The sequence below is a fragment of the Sapajus apella genome, unplaced genomic scaffold, assembly GCF_009761245.1.
Source record: "Sapajus apella isolate SASKATOON/1434 unplaced genomic scaffold, GSC_monkey_1.0 scaffold22, whole genome shotgun sequence".
NCBI lineage: Eukaryota > Metazoa > Chordata > Mammalia > Primates > Cebidae > Sapajus > Sapajus apella.
Window position 1 is genome coordinate 13,552,499 of NW_022436962.1, and position 20,719 is coordinate 13,573,217.

The 20,719-nt window shown below is 42.0% G+C and overlaps 1 protein-coding gene across 8 annotated transcripts in view; it reads left to right on the forward strand.

Moving 5' to 3' along the window:
• HHAT (hedgehog acyltransferase) overlaps nt 1-20,719 on the forward strand; it is a 349,450-nt gene that overhangs the window by 21,427 nt on the left and 307,304 nt on the right. For all 8 annotated transcript variants that reach the window (XR_004272205.1, XR_004272208.1, XR_004272207.1 and 5 more), the window contains one exon: nt 15,473-15,540. Coding sequence is in view for 1 of the 8 variants with exons in the window: in XM_032289133.1 (XP_032145024.1) it covers nt 15,473-15,540 (68 nt within the window). In the remaining 7 variants the exon portion in view is untranslated. The remainder of the gene's footprint in view (nt 1-15,472; nt 15,541-20,719) is intronic.

Genomic DNA, 20,719 nt, shown 5'->3' on the forward strand with positions numbered 1-20,719 from the left:
TGAGCAGAGGGACACTGAGCAGAGATAAGTTTGCCGGCAATTGCTGTTGGGGATAGCTTATCATGATCAGAGAACTACAAACCTCTTAGCAGGACTACAGTGCAGAGTGTGATGAGGGAGTGAAAGAGTTGAGCTTAGATCAAAGAGCAGGGATAGGCTGTGAAAGACCTGTGTTGTATATTTGGTCTTATCTTGAAGGCAGGACAGCACATTGAAAGTAATGCAGTCATTTAAAATGACAAAGGTAGTTTTTGGGAAGTGCAGTTGAGAAGGCTCTGCCTTCAGCATCTGCTACTCTATGGATCACCACGTTGACCTTCCTCTCCATTCTGAACGTGTCCCACTCATAGCCATGGGCTTGGTTGCAGGAAGTGACCATGTAAAGTAGACGAGCAGTGTTCTTTGGTCAAGACTGTCTAAGTAGCTGCATTCCCTTGCTGGAGCCTCTGAGCTCTCAGAGCCTACGGAGAAGGAACTAACCTGCTCTGTGTCAGGCACTGTGTGCTAGATACTTCATGTACCTTGTCTCACTTGATCGTTAGCACAGCCCTATGAGATAGGGTATAATTTAGAAAACAAGCTTGGCTGCAGAAACTTAGCCTTCAATGTAACTGTAGTCCATGGCTAGTGTGGTGTCTAGCTAGCTTCAGAGACCCTGGTACCTTCTCCCATGTTCCCCTGCCGTCCTCAGTATGTTGTCCTACCTTTTGTAAGGTAACTGCTCCAGCTCTTGTTGTTGTGTTTGCTTTTTGACCAGCAGGAAGGATGGAAGGGAAGGGGAGGACAGGCCCTCGCCCTTTCAGAACTTGACTTGAAATTTGCTTATATCATATCCATTCAAGTGCTACTCACCGGAACCTAGTCCTGTGGCCTCATTCACTGACGGGGAGCTAGGCAATGTAATCTTTGGTTGGGAGGCCATTTATCCAGCCAGAGCACAAGGGTTCTATTGTAGAGGAAGAAAGCAAGAAGGGACATGAGCAGTTAATTGGCAGTCTCCTTCATAGAAGGGTGTCTTCATTACTCGTTTCTGCACAGCAGGCTACCCTGAAGCTTTGTTTTTTTTTTTAACCACCTTGTATTATCTCTCACTGTTCTGTGAGATCCTGCCCCACCACACACACACTCTGTTTTGAATATACTTTATTTTTAAAAAGTAGTTTTAAAGCCGGGCATGGTGGTATACTCCTGTAGTCCCAGCTATTTGGGAGACTAAGGCAGAAGGATCGCTTGAGCTTAAAAGCTTAAGACCAGCCTGGGCAATACAGCAAGACCATGTTTCAAAAAATAGCAACAATAACAAAAACAATTTTTGGTTTACAGAAAAATTGAGCAGAAAGTACAGAAAGCTCCCATATACCCCATGCTCCTATACATACATAGCCTCACCAACTATCAGCGTCCAGCACTGGAGGGGTGCATTTGTTACAACTGATGAACCTACACTGACACATTGTTATTGCCCAAAGTCCATACTTTACAATAGGGTTCACTCTTGGTGTGGTGTGCATTCCTAGTGTAATGCTACATATTCACCATTATAGTATGCAGATCTGTTTCACTGCCCTAAAACACTTTGTACTTCACCTACTTACCCTTCCCTGCCCACCAACCCCGGTAACTCCTAATCTTTTTACTGTCGCCAGTTTTTTACCTTTTCTAGAATGTCATATGTTTGCCTTTTCTTGGAGTCATACAAGATACAACCTATTCAGATTGGCTTTTTTCACTTAGAAATAAGCATTTGAGGCTCCTCAATGTCTTTTTCTGGCTTGATAGCTTCTGTCTTTTTACTACTAAGTAATATTTTGTGCTCTAGAAAAACCAGTTTATTAATTCACTCACCTGCTGAAGGACATGTTGGTTGCTTCCAAGTTTTGGCAGTTACAAATAAAGCTGCTATAAAAATCATGCATATGTTTTTGAATGCACGTAAGTTTTTACCTCCTTTGGATAAATACCAAGGAGTGCAATTGCTGGATCATATAGTAAGAATATGTTTATTTTTGTAAGAAACTGCCAAACTGTCTTCCAAAGTGGCTGTGCCATTTTGCATTTCTATCGGCAATGAATGGGAGTTCCTGTTCTCTACATCTTGCCAGCAACTGGTACAGTCACAGTTCTTGATGTTGTCCATTCTAACAGGTATGTAGTAGTACCTCATTGTTTTTCTATAATGAAACACACCTGCATTTTCTTAGGGACATATGGTATGGAGCATCTTTTTATATGGCTATTTGCCGTCTGTGTATCTTTGGTTAGGTGTCTGTTTGGTTCTTTTGCCCATTTTTAAATTGGGTTGGTGCATCTTTTGCAAATATTTTCTCCTACTGTATGGCTTGTCTTCTCATTCTCTTGACAGTGTTTTTAGAAAAATAGAAGTTTTAAAATTTTAATCAAGTCTAGCTTATCAATTATTTCTTTTAAGGATTGCGCCTTCGGTCTTGTTATCTAAAAAGTCATCACCATAACCAACATCATCTAGAGCTTCTCCTATGTTATCATCCGGAAGATTGTAGTTTTACATTTTATATTTAGGCCTATGATTCATTTTAAGTTAATTTTTGTAAAAGATGTAAGGTCTGTGTTTAGATTCATTTTTTGCAGGTAGATGTCCAGTTGTTCCAGCGCCATTTGTTGAAAAGATTCTCTTTTCCTCACTGTTTTGCCTTTGCTCCTTTGTCAAAATTCAGTTGGCTATATTTATGTGGGTTTATTTCTGGGCTCCCTATTATGTTCTGTTGCTCTTTTTGTCTATTCTTACACCAATACCATAATATCTTGATTACTGTAGCTTTACAGTAAGTCTTAAAGTTGGATAGTGTCAGTCTTCTGACTTTGTTATTTATGTTGTCTATTCTGGCTTTTTTGCCTGTCTCTATAAATTTTAGAGTCAGTTTGTTGATATCCACAAAATAACTTTAGCCATAAAATAAAGATGTTTAGGCCGGGTGTGGTGGCACACACCTGTAATCCCAGCACTTTGGGAGGCTGAGGTGGGCCGATCATGAGGTCAGGAGTTCAAGACCAGCCTGACCAACGTGGTAAAACTCCGTCTCTACTAAAAATACGAAAATTAACCAGGCATGGTGGTGTATGCCTGTAGTCCCAGCTACTTGGGAGACTGAGGCAAGAGAATTGCTTGAATCTGGGAGGCAGAGGTTGCAGTGAGCTAAGATCATGCCACTGCACTCCAGCCTAGGTGACAGAGCAAGACTCTGTCTCAAAAAAAAAAAAAGTTTATAGCAGTTTTATTCATAATTGCTTAAAATTGGAAGCAGCCAAAGTGTCATTAATCAGGCAAATGGATTAATAAACTGGTACATTTAGACAATGGAATTTGCCAGGATTTTCACGGGAGTTGCATTGAATCTATAGATCAAGTTCAAGTTGGGAAGAACTGACATCTGGACAGTATTGTCTTTCTTTCCATGAACATGGACTATCTCTCCATTTATTTAGTTCTTTGATTTCTTTCATCAGAGTTTTATTGTTCCCCTGATATAGATCTTATACACATTTTATTAGATTTATATCTCAGTATTTCATTTTTTGGGTGACACTGTAAATGATACTGTTTTAAATTTCAAATTCTACTTATTTCATTGCTGATATATAGGAAAGCAATTGACTTTTGTATAGTAACCTTGAATCCTGCAATCTTGTTATTATTGCTTATTAATTCCAGGAGTTTTTCTGTCAGGTCTTTCAGATTTTCTACATAGGTAATAATGGCATCTGCAAAGATGATTTTATTTCTTCCTTCTCAATCGTATATACATTTTCTTTTTTGTTGTTGTTGTATTGCATTAATTAGGATTTCCAATACAATGTTGAAAAAGAGATGAGAGAGAATACCCTTGCCTTACTCCTAATTTAACTGGGAAAACTTCTAGTTTCTCACCATTAAGTATTACATTAGCTGTGGGTTTTTTATAGATGCTTTTTTTTTTTTTTTTTAAATCTAGGTAAGGAAGTTCCCCTCTGTTCCTAGTTTTCTGAGAGCTTTTGTTATGAATGGCTATATTAGTCAGGGTTCTCCAGGGAAATAGAATCAATAGGCTACATACAGATTTAAAAGGAGATTTATTCCAAGGAATTGGCCCACAATTATAGAGGCTGAGAAGTTCCATGATCTGCTGTCTGCAAGCTGTAGACCTGTGAAAGCCAGTGGTGCAATTCAGTTCAAGTTGAAAGACCTGAGAACTGATGTAGCCTATGATGCAAATCCCAGTCTGAGGGCAGGAGATGAGCTGGGATGGTCTAGCTCAAGCAGTAGCCAGAAATAAGAGTGAGTTCTTCCTTCCTCCTCCTTTTGTTCTATTTAGACCCTCAATGGATTGGACGGTGCTCCCCTGCCCTCTGCCTTAAAGAAGGCAATCTATCCTATCTGATTCAAATGCTTATCTCATCAAGAAACACCCTCACAGACACCTAGAAATAGTGTTTAATCTGGGCACCCCATGGCCTGGTCGAGTTGACACATAGCACTAACCAACACAATGTATGTTGCATTTTGTCAAGTGTTCTTTCTGCATCTCTTGATCATTTTGTTTTTCTTCTTTTGCCTGTTGATGTGATGGTTTACATTGATTTTTATATTCTGTGAGATTTTGATTTTAATATATCTGGCCTGGACTCAGCTGGCATTTCTCTTGTTTCATGTATTAACAGCTGGGGCTACAGTCATCTGGTGGCTCGATTGGGCTCACTCATCCAGGGTGGCTCACTCACATGGTTGGTAATTGGTGCTGGCTGTCAGCTGAGAGCTCAGCTGGGAGCTGTCAACTGGAGTACTGTGGTTCTCTCTAAATGGCTTCATGTGGCTTACATTGCTTACATTTACAACAGTGCAGCTGGGTTCCAGATGTGTGCGCAGCCTGGGAAGTTACACAGGTCACTTCTGCCTCATTTATTGGTTGACGCAAATCACAGGGCCAGTCCAGATTGAAGGGGAGAAAAGACTGCACCTTTTTACAGGTGGAACAGCATATAGAAGAAGACAAGTTTGATGACAGCACCTCTGGAGTTTCTCTACTACAAAGGGTGTTATACTTCTTTACCCACATGAGGACACTGAAGCGCAAAAGTATTACTTGTCCAGGGTCGTATATCTAAGAACTAATAGAGCTGAAGCTTAAACCTAGGACTCTACAACTCTACTTCTTGTGCTGTGGTAGCTCCTGGGAATGGGGTGAGGGGCCCCGTTATGGATAGGACAAAACTTTTCTGCACCTCAACCTGTCCAGATGCTCTCATGCCGTGTGGCTTATTCCTGTCCACTCCCTAGCCTGAAGGTTCTTTTATCCTTAATGACTTTCCTTTTATTGTCAGTGTTAAGTGTTTCTCAGCCATTCCCAAGAAACATCTTCCTCAAAATGCTTTTGTCAGTTTAGCTCACGGAAGCCAGATCCCCCTGCCATGCCTAAGTATGTTTAACTGGAGCAATGTTGAGTTTTCCTGGTTCCAGTCTCACTTTCTAATTCAGGAAAAAGTGCATTACCCACATTGTAGAAGTAGGTCACTGGAAAAATTGTCTCTACTGTGAACTTTTTTAGGGCATTCGTGTCTGCAGCAAATGTGCTGCCTAGAATAGACTAGAGGCTCCAAGTGAAATGTCTCTGGTGAGCATCTGCATGGCTACTCTCCTTGGGCACAGAGGAAGCATCTCATTCACTGCTGTCTCTGTCAGCAGCAGCGGGGTTGTCATGTGGTTGGAGACTGCTGACTAATTTTAACAGCCTTAGTCAAGTGGAATCTCACAGCAAATCCACAGCAGGGACCCAACAGAATACCCCTTCTTTCCCCCATCTCTACTGAATTAGAGCATCTTGAAGTCATATGGAAGTATTTGGGGTGGTGACGGTGAATCTGCTATGCTGAGTGACCTCGCCCCTGGTACTCCGCAGTACTGTGGCTAATCCACAGCCATTGCATTAGGTTGGTGCCTTATGGTTTAGTAGACGTAGAGCTTTTTATGTCTCTCTGTTTTACTTTTTTTTTGAGATGGAGTCTTGCTCTGTCACCCAGGCTGGAGTGCAGTGGCATGATCTCAGCTCACTGCCCTGCAACCTCCGCCTCTCAGGTTCTGTCTCAGCCTGCCGACTAGCTGGGACTACAGGTGCATGCCACCATGCCCAGCTACTTTTTGTATTTTTAGTAGAGATGGGGTTTCACCATATTAGGCTGGTCTCCAACTCCTGACCTCAGGTGATCCACCTGCCTCGGCCTCCCAAAGTGCTGGAATTACAGGCATGGGCCAGCACGCCCCCCCCCCCGCTTTTCTGTTTACATTTAATGTGAAAATGCAATGTGCCATGCGTCAGATGGCTTGTGTAATAGGCCTTGAAAGAATTGATGCCTCTGCCTAAAAGAGTGCCATATATTTTTCTGGCCATATCAATTTAATCCAATACTCAGAATAAAAACTATTGAATTCACATCATTGACAATCCTGGTGACAGAAGAGCACCTGTTTTTTTTTTTTTTTTTTTTTAAAGTCTAGGAGGGGAAGCCTCTATTTCAATTTACCACCGTTGTTTTATTTCTTGTACCCATTTTGACATTTTATAGCTTTCTAGGAATCTATATACTTTATGTACATTTTCAGTTTGATTATATATTGTGGTTCTTAATTCTTAAATTTTTTGGTTGCTTTATATTTTATCTGCATCTTCTCTTGCACTCCCCTCCTCATTTTCTCTTCCCACTTCTCCCTCCCTCCTATTTATTTTCTTTCTTTGATAACGGTGCCAGAGATCTTACTAATCTTTTCAGCATTTGGCTTTATTTTCTCAGTTGTTTCTTTGTTTTCTAACTCATCGATTTCTGCCCTGTCTCATTATTTCCTTCCTTACTGTTTCTTCGGGTTTGGTTTGTTTCTCTTTATTTCAAAGTCATGAGTTGAATGCTTAGCTCATTTACTTTGTAAATAATGTATTTGGATTGTTGATTGTTTTTCTAGAAAGATTTCTAGAAGAGGAATTATAGAGTAAAACCACAGCAACCATTTTTTAGGTGCTTAATAGAAGGACCCAGGCTGCTCTCAGGAAGGCTGTGCCAGTTAGGGATTCCAAAGGAGGAGCTCCATCTTTCTGCACTGCTCCCAGCAAGCTGAATGGTCCTTAATCCATCTCAAGTGTATCTAGTATATGATGTGATATGAAGAGTTATTTTTTCACAGATAAGTAACAATAAATTATATCTTTTTATTTCATTTTATTTGGGACAGAGTCTTGCTCTGTCACCCAGGCTGGAGTGCAGTGATACAATCTCTGCTCACAGTAACTTCCACCTCCTGGGTTCAAGCAATTCTCAAGCCTCTGCCTCCTGAGTAGCTGGGATTACAGGTGTGCACCACCAAACCCAGCTAATTTTTGTATTTTTAGTAGAAGACAGGGTTTCACCATGTTGGTCAGGCCAGTCTGAAACTCCTGGCCTCGAGTGAGTCACCTGCCTCTGCCTCCCAAAGTGCTGAGATGATAGGCCATTATGATAATTATGATGCAATCTTGATCATGTACTGAATTCTTTTGTTAAAATTAAAAATTTTTATTTTTTCAAAAATAGAGACAAGATCTCTCTATGTTGCTCAGACTGGTCTCAAGCTCCTGGACTCAAGCAATCTTCCTGTCTTGGCCTCCCAGAATACTGAGATTACAGGCGTGAGCCAGGGTGCCTGACCTCACATAGTGGACTCTTATATTCTGTTTGATTTCTCAACCAATTCTTACATCAGTACTGTACTAATTATTTGTGATTTATAAAATGCTTACGTATCTGGAGTAAGTTATTGTTCTTTGTTTTCAGATCTTTCTTAGGCTATTCTTACTGGTTTCTTCTTCCAGATGTATATTTGAAATTGGCTACTTTCAAAAAATCATTAGTGTTTCAATTAGAATTGTAATAAACTTATAAATTAATTTGTAAATAATTGACATTCTTACGGTATTGTCTTTCTATCCAAGAATATGGTATTTTGTCTTGACCTATTCAAAATCTTTCATTACTTCCCTTAATGAAGGTTTGTGGTCTTCTTCATAACAGATCCTGCTAAAACTTATTAAGATTATTTCTGAGTCCTTTCCTTTCTTCTTTTGTGATTGGAATATTTTCCAAATTTTCTAGGTGATTATTTCTGGTCTATACCAGAGGTATTTATTTTGGTTTATCTATGTTATATTTCAGCAACTAATTGAATTCTCTTATGTTCCGTTGGCTTATTTGATATTCCTAGTTCTTCTATTTAGATAATATCATCCACAGATAATGATGGTAGTTTTGCTTTGCTTTTGCTTTGCTAGGACATCTAGAACAATATAATAGTTGAATGTGATCCTGTTTTAATTCTGACTTTAATGGAAATCTCTTTGTAGTGAAAGATTGAATAAACTTTACTTGTTTTTAAAAAATTATGTTAAGGAAACCTAGCCCCTTTAAATTGGCAGTAAGTGTTGAATTTTGTTTGTTTTTAAAGTACCTATTCCTTTTTTGACCTCTTGATATGATATTTTAAAGTCATCAGTTTTCCAAAGGCAATCTATACAGATTCATTCCTGCTACAAACCTACCGTGACAAGCGTATTTTAAAAAATACTGCTTATCCCAAGGGTTAAAAAAAATAAGGATTTCTAAGTAAGAGTAGTTGACCTGTAATTTTGTTTCAACCCCAAATTTCAATCTTGATATTCTGTTAGCTTTATAAAACAACTGGAGATGATTCCACTTTTAAAAACATTATGGAACTGTTATAGTAGTATATGAAATGTCTGCATCAGTGTTTGATATTATTCACTTTTAAGTTTGTCTAGGCCATGAAGTCTCTTTTGGAGTAGATTCACTGAAAACTTTTCAGTACCTTTCATTGTTAATGGTAGTTTTCGTTCTTAAGTCAGTTTGAGCAATTCATATTTTTCTGTTTCATTATGATGACGATGATTGAGACAGTGTCTCCTGTTGCCCAGGCTGGATGGAGTGGCTAGATCCAAGTGCAATGCAAACTTAAGCACCTGGGCTCAAGTGATCCTCCAACCTCACCCTCCTAAGTAGCTAGGACTACAGACACACACTACCACACTTGCTTGGCTTTATTGTTTTGTTTTTGGAGACAGGATCTTGCTATGTTGCCCAAGCTGGTCTTGAACCCCTGACCTCAGGCCAAATCCCAAAGTGCTGGGATTATAGGCATGAGCCACTATGCCTGGCCTGTGAAAATTATTTTCTAATGAGGAGCAGCTACCCTAGAACCTTCTGGTTTTACAGAGCCCAGGCACATCTTCTTTTATGAAGCAGCTATGTTGCTGAAAAGTTGCATATTAATGACATTTTTATAAATGAAATTGTGCTTCCCATTGATTTGCATTTTCATGTCATAGGCTTTTTACTTTCATTTCTTTAATATTCAGTGTTAGATCTGTAATTTTTTTTAAATAAACTATAGCACTAGGGAGCCCTCATATTTAAAGACCCTTTGCTTTTTATGATGTAAAGTATTTACTTGAATCACTGCTCCCTATTTCTTTGTTTTTGTATAGTTGTTCTTAAAGTGGGATACAGATATTCCCGTTGAACACATTCACCTTCTACCTTTTGTTTATTTCTGTATAAACCTGTCGTTTTCATTAGTACTAAGCTTGATTTATGAAGAAAAGATACAGCAGCTCATTTATAGATTAATTCTTTTACATTGTTCATCCAATGAGCTAACCTCTCATGGGATGTGGGCTTTGTTAGGGAGTAATTTTTCCCACTGACTTTTGTGATTAGAGGAACTTGATTGCAAAATGATCAATAACTCTGGAGAACCCAGTCTGGGGTGGGAAAACCAAGGCCACTTGTCCTATCCTTGAATAGGTGTCCTTGCTGTTGGAACCAGGTGAGCTGACTGAGTATGTGTGGGGCCACCAGGGGCCCTTCAGTTAACAAGGCTTTGTGAAAAAACCCAAATGCAGTCCTGCAGGAGCTGAGGACTGAACAGCCTGTCTTGAAGCATTCATAGTGAGTGTTGAGGAACATTCAAGGCTCCAAACATTCTCTTTGGTGATGCTTCACATTATATTGGACTGTGGTTTCCCTTGTTACCTATGGCCAGGGTCTTAGGAAACAGTTGAATCACAGTCTTCCTGTTACTGGAATGGATCCCTATCTTGTAGCCTATCACTTCCTCCCTGCACTGGCATCTTTCTCCTGTGTTAACACTGTTCCTTCAGGTGGGCGTTGGGGTTCAGGAGCACTACCTCAAAACATGGCAACTTGACATTTGAGAAAATGCCAAAAGCAGGAAATTTACTCCCAACCTTTCTCTCCTGAAGTAGGTCATAAAATCCTCATGTGAGAGTTGCCTTCTCTGTACACAAAGGAAGAGAACATCCTTATCTCAGAAGATGAAGGATCACACAGAAGAAATAGGTCTTGCTGAGTTCCTCTGAGTTTATTACCATTAGAACATACTCACTTTGTCCAAATCTATTTCTCCGTGACTGTCCAATCTTCATCAAACCTAACATAAAAATACGCAAGTTTATCTGTTTCTTTGGGTCTTCATTTCCTTATGAAGTCTCCCATATCATGTAAAACTTACATTAAGTAAATTTATATGCTTTTCTTTTGTTAAGGTGCCTTTTGTTATAGGGGCCTTAATCATGAACTAAGAAAGTTAGAGGAAAGTTTTGTTTTTTTTTTTTTTGATCCTTTCATAGGGGTGTGTCAGCTTCCAGATAATCTGCTTTCTTAAGACTTCTAATAAACCTTAGACAATGCAGTGGGGCAGAGCCTGGGCTGGAGGGCATTTGCAGGCAAGCCCTAGTGTTAGACTCACAGCTCTTCATTCCTTCTGCTCCCTAGCCAGTGCTCCATGTCAGACCCCACACACTGAACATGCGGAGAGCTTATGACTCACTCTTGGCTTGAGAGTTTCCATTTCAGTCCAGGCTGCTTCTGCTTCCTCCAGGAGCTCTGAAGTTTCCCATGCAAATTGCACACCTGGTGGCCTGCCCCATAGACTCAGAATTTCTCATGTGAGTAGCAGATGAGCAGCTCTATTTGGGAGGTTCAAAGAACATTTACTTAGTGTCTTCTTTTACATCCATTGACATATCTGATTTGCTTTTCCTTGGCTTATTTCTAAATCACTTCTTTATTCCTTAAGTGGAGTTTGGAAGAAGAAAGAAGGAGCCCCTAGGCCTCAATAGTGTCATGAAAATCCACCCACTTTCTGTAGGATAATCTGCAGATGAATATTTAAGAGTTGCTTACCACTAAATTCTCCTATCGTTAGAAGCCCGTCTTTTCTGTGCCCTCCTTCAGATGGATTAAAGACTTAAACATAAGACTTAACACCGTAAAAACCCTAGAAGAAAACCTAGGCAAAACCATTCAGGACATAGGCATAGGCAAGGACTTCATGACTAAAACACCAAAAGCATTGACAACAAAAGCCAAAATAGACAAATGGGACCTAATCAAACTCCAGAGCTTCTGTACAGCAAAAGAAACAATCTTTAGAGTAAATTGGCAACCAACAGAATGGGAAAAAATTTTTGCAATCTATCCATCTGACAAAGGGCTGCTATCCAGAATCTACAAAGAACTAAAACAGATTTACAAGAAAAAAACAAACCTATCTGAAAGTGGGCAAAGGATATGAACAGACACTTTTCAAAAGAAGACATACATGAGCCAACACACATATGAAAAAATGCTCATCATCACTGATTATTAGAGAAATGCAAATCAAAACCACATTGAGATACCCCCTCACACCAGTTAGAATGGCAATCATTAAAAAATCTGGAGATAACAGATGCTGGAGAGGATGTGGAGAAACAGGCACACTTTTACACTGTTGATGGGAGTGTAAATTAGTTCAACCATTGTGGAAGACAGTGTGGCAATTCCTCAAGGACCTAGAAATAGAAATTCCATTTGACCCAGCAATCCCATTACTGGGTATATAGCCAAAGGATTATAAATCATTCTATTATAAAGACACATGCACATGTATGTTCATTGCGGCACTGTTTACAATAGCAAAGACCTGGAACCAACCCAAATGCCCATTGATGATAGACTGGACGAGGAAAATGTGGCACATATACACCCAATTTTCAATTACTACCATAGTCTGTTGTCCAGTTCTCAATTGCTACCATAGTCTGTTGTACTCATGGCTTCCTGGAGAAATAAAGAATTAGTAGGAGCTGATTAGAATTTTTCCAATGCATAGAAACAGCAGGGCACGTGTGTCATCACTGAGTATGCTGCACCCTCGCAGTGACTTGTGTCAGAGTAGGGTGTGTGTGTGCATGATCTTCTATTTCTGATTATGCCCTCTTATTACCCCCACCCCAGAATTAATTTCCCATCAAAATACTGGAGTGAAAAGGGGTAGGTTAGTTAGAGGTTTTAAGTAAATGGTTTACCACCACAGCTCATTGGCAGCAATTAAAATGCAAATCCTCTCACTCAGTAGTAGGATGGAACTTTGATGTATCCTTTTGTAGGAGGGAAGAATCAATAGCTGATGTGGTAATCGGGGCTCATCAGCAGAAATTGCTTCATTTCTATGCTCTCAGGCAGTTTTGTAGAGCACTGAATTTTGGGAAATAGAACCAGGGCACTGGAAGAAAGAGCGGGTTCTGCCCGATGGTCCTGTGTGATAGGGAGAGAATTCCCAAGCACAGAATGCTTCTTTCTGTTTGCAGCAGGCTCTTGCCTGACTGTATTTGAGTTAGGATAGAAACTCCAGTTCTGTTCAAAGAATTAAGGTCTGAGGTCCTTCCCTAAGAATAAAACTGCCTGTGTAAAAATTACAAATATAACTGCCTCTATAGGACTAATAAATTAGTCATAAGATTAGAAATTATGGCTTAGGAATTATGCAGCTAGAGTCCACAAGATTCTAAACCATCCCAATTGCTCCTAAGGATAACACCACTATTGTAGAACCTAAGATTAGTGCTCGGGCTATTTTGCAGACCCTGTATTGGAGGGATCAGCTGGTGCCACCCAGCTCGATAAACTGGCTCACTTGGTCTTGTGGCTCCCACTCGGGAACCAACTGAGCACAGCAGGGTAGCTTTGACTCCCTGTGATTTCATCTCCCACCTGACCAATCAGCCCTAGCCCTCTACCTGCCAAATTATCCCTAAAAAGCCCCAGTCTCCGAATTTTCAGGAGACTGATCTGAGTAATAATAAAACTCCCATCTGCCATCCAGCCAGCTCTATGTGATTTAAACTTTCTCTATTGCAATTCCTCTGTCTTGATAAATCCACTCTATCTGGGCGGTGGGCAGAATGACCCAAAGGGCGGTTACCAGAAAGCATCATCAGAAATCCTGAGGGTGACTGCAGCTTGCAGAAAGATGCCCTGCCGCAGGTTCTCCTGTATCGACTACATTCTGCAGCTGGGGATTTTCAGCTAACTTAAGACATTCTGAAGACAGTGAGTTCCAAACGGGTCATGAATGGATTTAAGTTATAATTTAAAGTTTATGTCAGGGAGCATTTGTGTCAAGAAATGAGACAAGGGTGATTTATGTGAATTCTCTAAAACAAGAGGAAGGATTTTTGGTCTAGAGCTATGCTGTCCAGTACTGTAGTGGTGAACCGCATCTGGATAGGGAGCATTTGAAATGTGCCAGTCCAAATTGAGGTGTGCTGTAAAGATGACCTGTAAATTGCATTATAAAGAATTAGAATATAAAATAACTCATGTAATTGTTTAAGATTGATTTCATATTGATACACAATTTTGGATGTGTTGGAATAAAGTAAAATTAATTTTTTTTGAACTTTGTGGCTATAAGAAACTTGAACATTTTACATGTGGCTCATGCTCTATTTCTGCTGGACAGCACTAGGCAGGATTTCATCATAATTCTCCTGTCTGCATAGGGTTCCGTTCTCCCACTAGAGGGAGATATGTTCCAGCCTCAGGAAATCTGAGGTTAGTGTGTAAATGTCCCTGCTTTCGAATGAACTCTTAAAAAAGCAGCAGCAAAAAAGGAGCTTAAGTTTTCGCTTTCTTTTAATCCCGGATAGTTCTGACATTTCTAAAGGTTGCACTTTGTGGGGAAGTAAGGCTAAAACAGAAGAGGGACGAGGCAGAAAGTTTTTCTACCCTCTTTGCCGTCATGAATTCAGATTCTTTGTTGGATTTCTTTGTTGGATCACAATAACTTGTCATTTGTTCACCAACTGTTCCCTTGGACTTGAGTCTGTGTGTAGTGCAACACACATATAGGTGTGCACACACACACACACGCACACACACAGTGGTCCTGTGTGCAGCTGTTGCAGAGAGGACCAGCGCCCTACTGCAGTCGCACACTTCCATGACACTCCCAGACCACTTGGAGTGCACCGTGGCTGGAGCTCCTAGAGGTGTGCCCCGTGTGCCCTCGGTCAGTGTGCCTGCCTCCCTTTTCTGTTTTTCCTAAGTGTTGCCTGTGGTCTGAGGCTGGGGTTGCTGTTTGCATCTAATGTGTGTAAATCTGCCCCTTAATCCTACTCTGAAATCAGCATTAGTTCGTGATTGTATTTTAGTGACAGCTCTTTCTCTCTCGGGGTTTCCTTCTGGGTAGCTCCTTTTTGGTGTTTGTGGTTTTTATACTTTGGTTGATCTGATAAGCATTCATATTTCCCCATTCTTGTCTATGTACTCTTTGTCCTTTTGTGGGGGAGGAGTGAATCTCAGCCATTCTGATGGCTCTGTCCTACTCTTAACTGAGAACTCTTAAGTTTGTATCTCCAGCTTAGAGCATTCCCTTGAGCTCCGCTCACACCCATGCAGCTGCCTACAGGACATTGCACAGACCTCCGCATCGGCCCCCACAGCATTCCTTTCTGCTTCATGGCACTCATCAGCACTATCGTAGTTTCTTATTATGTGTTTGTTTACCTTCCCTGGTACACAGTAAGCCCCAGGAGGACAAAAGCCACGCTAGTGTGGTTCCATTTCATTCCTAGTATCTTGCACTGTGCCTGGTACAAGCAGTGTTTGCAGATTTTATCTTTCGTTTCAAATCAACTGGTTTACTTATAAACATGCTTATTACCATTATATGAGTATCTTAGGATATTTTGTTAGCATTATATCATAGCAGCTCTGATCAGCATAGTTTAGGGCATAGTTGGTGTCAGCATTTCTAACAGCGTGTGCGCTTGGGACATTTGCTGTAACCCTTCCCATGTTTTCCTGTGTTGGAAACTCTTCTCTGTTGATCTTTCCTTTTGTGACCCTTATTACAAGCCAAATTTCCATCAGTGTCTCTATGTATTTCCAGGAACTTAGGTCACAGAACACTGGAAAGAAAGGTCAAGGAATGTGGTATGTTTCCGTTCCTGTAGTTTAGTCCACCGTCTGCTTTTCCAGGACATATTCCAATTCTTTTAGTGCCCCAGCTATTCAGCCAACCCAGTTTTGTTTAGCTTTGTGACTAATGGAGGCTGTTCTTTTTCTTTTTTGTCAGAACATGAAGAGGAACTGGACCAGGAATTTGAGCTGGAGACTGACACTTTATTTGGAGGACTAAAGAAGGTATAAAGTGGATGAATAATAAATCTTCTGAGTTTTCAAACCTGATTTCAATATTTCACATCATGTTTGTATTTGGAGGAGATCCAGGAATCGTATTCAGCAACAATCTGGAATTCAGTGCCCTTTCTGCTGTAAAGGTGTGAGCGTGCTGTGTTGAGGAAGGCATTCCCAGGGTCTCTATCTTCTTGTCCCCTGTTCCCCTCTGAAGATACCAGAAACCTGATTAACCTTATCAGGTAGGACAGTTTTCACAAAGCTCAGGAAGTTCCTTCTTGATCTAGCCAGGTCCATCAAAAACACAGGTAACCCCTGGACACTCCCACACCGACTGTTGGCAGCTGTGGAAACATCTTCCTTTTGGCCTCTGAGCACCCCTGGCTGTCCATTGCTGCTGCAGAGCGTGCTGGGAATTCCCATTCCTCCTCCTCCTGGTAGGGCGGTGCCAAGGGTCTGGCTCACTTGTTTTCAGTGGCAGCTAATTTTGTCTGCTTTGGTAGCAGGCGGAGTGGGTGCTGTTCTTTCACATACCCATATCTTTCTAGATGTGAGCAGAAGCACTTCTGTGCTAGAGTATATATTCTGGGTAGGTACCAGACCCTTCTCTTCCTGTTGAGAGATGCTTGACTACTTTATTCTCCTACCAGAACCCCTGTCCTTCTGAGGCTGGGGTTCTTCTAATTCTTCTCTATTCAGTTTCTCAGGACCCCATTTCAGTTATAACTTGGACTGCAGGGGTCCAGTGCCCAGCTCATGTGTGGGCTTTGGGTCAAGGTGAATTATGGGCTGCATATTTGTTTTTCTAAGTATTTTTATGTGTTTTTAAAATGCTATCAGAGCATCATTTGTTTTGTTTTCTATTTTTACTTTATGTAATATGCCAAATAGATTATAAATTCAATCAGCCTTTGGGACATAAAAGACACTTTGCATTCCAGGTTCTGAACAGTCTGTTTATAAATTAACTTTTTCAAGACAGTTCATTTCCAAGTTGGGTACTGCCTGTACTAATATTTTTCGAAAGTTGCAGATCTTGCGTGAAATTGTAACAAATGTAGCCCAGTTTCCGTTTTGATTTGCTAGGATCGCCTGTTCCTTTCTCCCAACTCTGTACAGAGGCATATAGAAGATACAGGGCCCATGCTTGCCTGGAACTAGGAAGAGCGTCCCGCCCTGCATGGGGTGAAATTCTCGGCTTTTGTTGCTCTACCCACCAGATACTTCCGTGAAAATTTAGATGTAAATTGAATTTTCATCCATGGCATCCATTTCTAGTCGTTTCTTATTGAAATAAGCCCCTTTTATGATTCTTAGTAAGAATGTAATGTGGGTAGTATCGTGCCCACTTCAGAGACGAGGAAATTCGGGAAGCTTTGTCGCCAAGTGGAATTTGAGATGTAATAGGAGGTAGCCTTTGTGAGTGTCTCGGATCTATTCTTTAGAAATACAATACTACTGGATGTCTTACAAAAAAAAAAAAAAAAAAAAGGTGATTTTTTTTTTTCCTTTTAGAGTTAAAATTCAAGAATTTCAGATAATACTGGAAATATAAAATTATTTGCCAGGGGTAAAAGTAAGCAAACACATTTGAGAGACTTTTAGCTGAAAAGGGGCCGTGGTGAGGCAGCATGAGAACGTGAACACAGGGTCAGGCTCCAGCAAGTGTTGGAGCTGCCGCAGATTTCATTGTCAAGGGCAGGCTCAGCCCAGCCATGTGTTGCTACTTCTAGACAAACGGGCTTTGTCTGCACTGACTTCCTGGCTCCTGTGCTTCACTAGGTCAAGCCCAGTTGCTTGACTCCCTGCAGAGGCTCCAGAGCCCTGCGGAGATGACCTTTTCTCAGTGCTCTCCGCGACAGCTCACGACAGCGCGGGGGGCAGGAGCGTTGTTGCTGGAGCCAACTCTGCCCTCACAGAAAAGTACATGTAGCACAGGCACACACTCTGGGAGCACCAAGGATTCAGTCTTTTGCCATCCTGACAAATCTGTCCAACCCTCTGTCCATCTGACTATCCGTTCATCTACCAGTGCTGTGAGCACCTCTCATCTTCTCATCTGTCTGCTGCTCAGCACCTTGCATGTGGGGTGGGTGGTTTGGAGGCCTAGAATGTATGGAAGAAATGGTGAGTCCTGTGAACATCCAGCAGGCGATGGACATTGATATGGGTCCTCAGGTTCCACACACTCCTTGCTGAATTATTTCTTTTCTTGGAGGCTGCAGCAGGTGGCAAGCACATGCTACTTTGGTCCAAATTCTAATCAAAAGAAGATATTAGGTGTGACTAGAAGGCATGAACTTCAGAAGAAAGCTTATGTTTTCTGACCTACCCATCCCTTGAATGTTAGTCTGCAGCTGGGCTGGTAAACCTCAGCACTGCTGACATTTTTTTTTTTTTTGAGACGAAGTCTCCCTCTGTTGCCCAGGCTGGAGTGTGGTGGCGTGATTGCTCACTGCAATCTCCACCTCCTGGGTTCAAGTGATTCTCCTGCCTCAGCTTCTGGAGTAGCTGGGATTACAGGTGACTGCCACCATGCCCAGCTAAATTTTGTATTTTTAGTAGAAATGGGGTTTTACCATGTTACCAGGCTGGTCTTGAACTCCTGACCACAGTTGATCCACCCCCTGCTTGGCCTCCCAAACTGCTGGGATTATCGGCATGGCCCACCATGCCCAGCTGACATTTTATTTTATTTTACTGAGACAGAGTCTCACTCTATAGCCCAGGCTGGAGTGCAGTGGCACAATCCTGGCTCACTGTAATTCTCCATCTCCTGGGTTCAAACAATTCTCTGGTCTCAACCTCCCAAGTAGCTGGGATTACAGGCATACACCACCACACCTGGCCAATTTTTGTATTTGGTAGAGATGGGGTTTCACCATGTTGGCTAGGCTGGTCTCCAGCTCCTGGTCTCAAGTGATCCACCCGCCTTGGCCTCTCAAAGAGCTGGGATTATAGGCGTGAGCCACCATGGCTGGCCACATTTTATATTTTAAATATTATTATTTTTTAGTGATGGGGTTTTGCTCCATTACCCAGGCTGGAGTACAGTGGTACAATCATAGCTCACTGTAGCCCTGAACTCCTGGGCTCAAACGATCCTCCTGTCTCAGCCTCTTGAGTAGCGGGGACTACAGATATGCACCACCATACCTGGCTAATTTTTAAATTTTTTGTAGAGATGGGATTTCACTATATTACCCAGGCTGGTCCTGAACGCCTAACCTCAGCCTCCCAAAGCACTGGGTTTATACATGTGAGCTACAGTGCCTGGTCACTACTGACATTTTAGATCAGATGGCTGTTGTGGGGAGCTGCTCTGGACATTGTACAATGCTTAGCAGCATCCCTGGACTCTATCTAGTAGATGCTAGCAGCATTTCCTGTCCTAAGTCTTAACAATTTAAAAAGTCGGCTGGGTGTGGTGGCTTACTCCTGTAATCCCAGAACTTTGGGAGGCTGAGGCCAGCAGATCACTTGAGGTCAGGAGTTTGAGATTAGCCTGGCCAAGATGATGAAACTCTGTGTCTACTAAAAATATAAAAATTAGCCCGGCATGGTGGTGTGTGCCTGTAATCCCAGCTACACCAGGGGCTGATGCATGAGAATTGTTTGAACCCAGGAGGTGGAGGTTGCAGTGCACTGAGATCGTGCCACTGCACTCCACATTCCAGCCTGGGTGTCAGAGTGATACCCTGTCTCTAAAAACAAAAACAAATAAAAAACAGTTTAAAAAGTCTCCTTGCATTGCCAAGTGCCCCCAGGGGGCAAAATCATCCCCTTTTAAGAGCTGCTGGTCTATAGCAATATTTAAGGGCTCTGCCCCCACTCCCTTGGTCATGCTGATTTGCCATTCTTACCTTAGCTCATGCTGTTCCTCTTCTGGATTGGGCCTCACACCCTCTGTTTGGCCCTCACTCACACTTCAGATCATAGCTGCCTCCCTGTCACGGAAGCATTGCCTGAACCTCAAGCTGGGCTTGGTTCTTATAGTTCATGACACTTGCCTACCTCTCTCTTTACTTCCTTCCACAAATACAGCTTTCAATGAGAGTGTCTCTGTGCTCGAGTCCATCTGGAGTGCTGGGGACAGTGGTGAACCAGACAGACAACATCCCTATGCTAGTGTCTCCTACCAGGGATGGGCTGACTGCAAATAAATGAACAAACAATGGCCACAGATTAAGCTAAATGATTTGAAGGCTGTAAATAGGGTGATAGGGCTGCACTGTTTTGGATCCAATCGTGTACTCTATTATGACAAATTTATTTGTAGAATTTCATTTGGTGTTGTCCTTTCTCATTTAGCTTGTGGGTCCCACAAAAGCAGGGCTGGGATTTAATCATTTCTGTATCTTAAATGCCTGGAGCGGAGTCAGTGGATATTTTACTGAATTTAACTACAGGCAAGAGTGAAGTGCCAGGTTGCAGCACGGAAGTGAAATTCGTGGGTCCTGCGTGCCTCTAGATGGCGGTGTAGGCAGGTGGGCTAAGTGGGACAGTGTGTAGAGTCAGAGTAGGGAGAAGACCATTCTGGGCACAAAAAATCACAAACTGCTTCTGGGAGAAGGGGGCTGACCGTCACCTGAGCCCCCAAGAATGGGTAGGGTTTGGCAAGATCATCAGTAGAGGAGACGCTGCTCCAGTGGTGTTGCCATAGTTAGAAAAGGGAAGGACGTATTAGGGAATTAGTGACTCAGAGTGAAGCTACATTTAGGAGGGTGAAAGGGAGCTGGACCTGACTGTAGTCCTCCAATTTTTGGCAATGTCCAGGTTGGGAGGATTACAGCCCAAATCAAGAATGCCTTTGAGCTTTGGCATTTCTTTGGGGCTAAGGCTGATTGTGCTTGCCCAGACAACAGATGTGGTGTGGGAGCTTGCGTAGGTGTGGCTGTCAATGGCTGTTCAGATTCCATATGCTCTGATTTTTGCATCCTGTTTTGCAATGTTTGCTCTTCCAGGCTCTCAGGGTAAGAACCACCCTCTGCACCCACCCCGCAGGCTCTAGTGTGCTATGCTAGAGCCTGTGTGTGACAGGAATGGGGCGGGCCCAGCCTCACTGGCTTCTGACCTGACCCATTGTCGTATTTGCCAGTCCCTTTCTCTTTCTTCTTGCTGCTCTTCTCTGTAGCAGTGCCAGGGAGATAGGGAAAATGTTTCAGTGCCCATGTTGCTTGCTTGA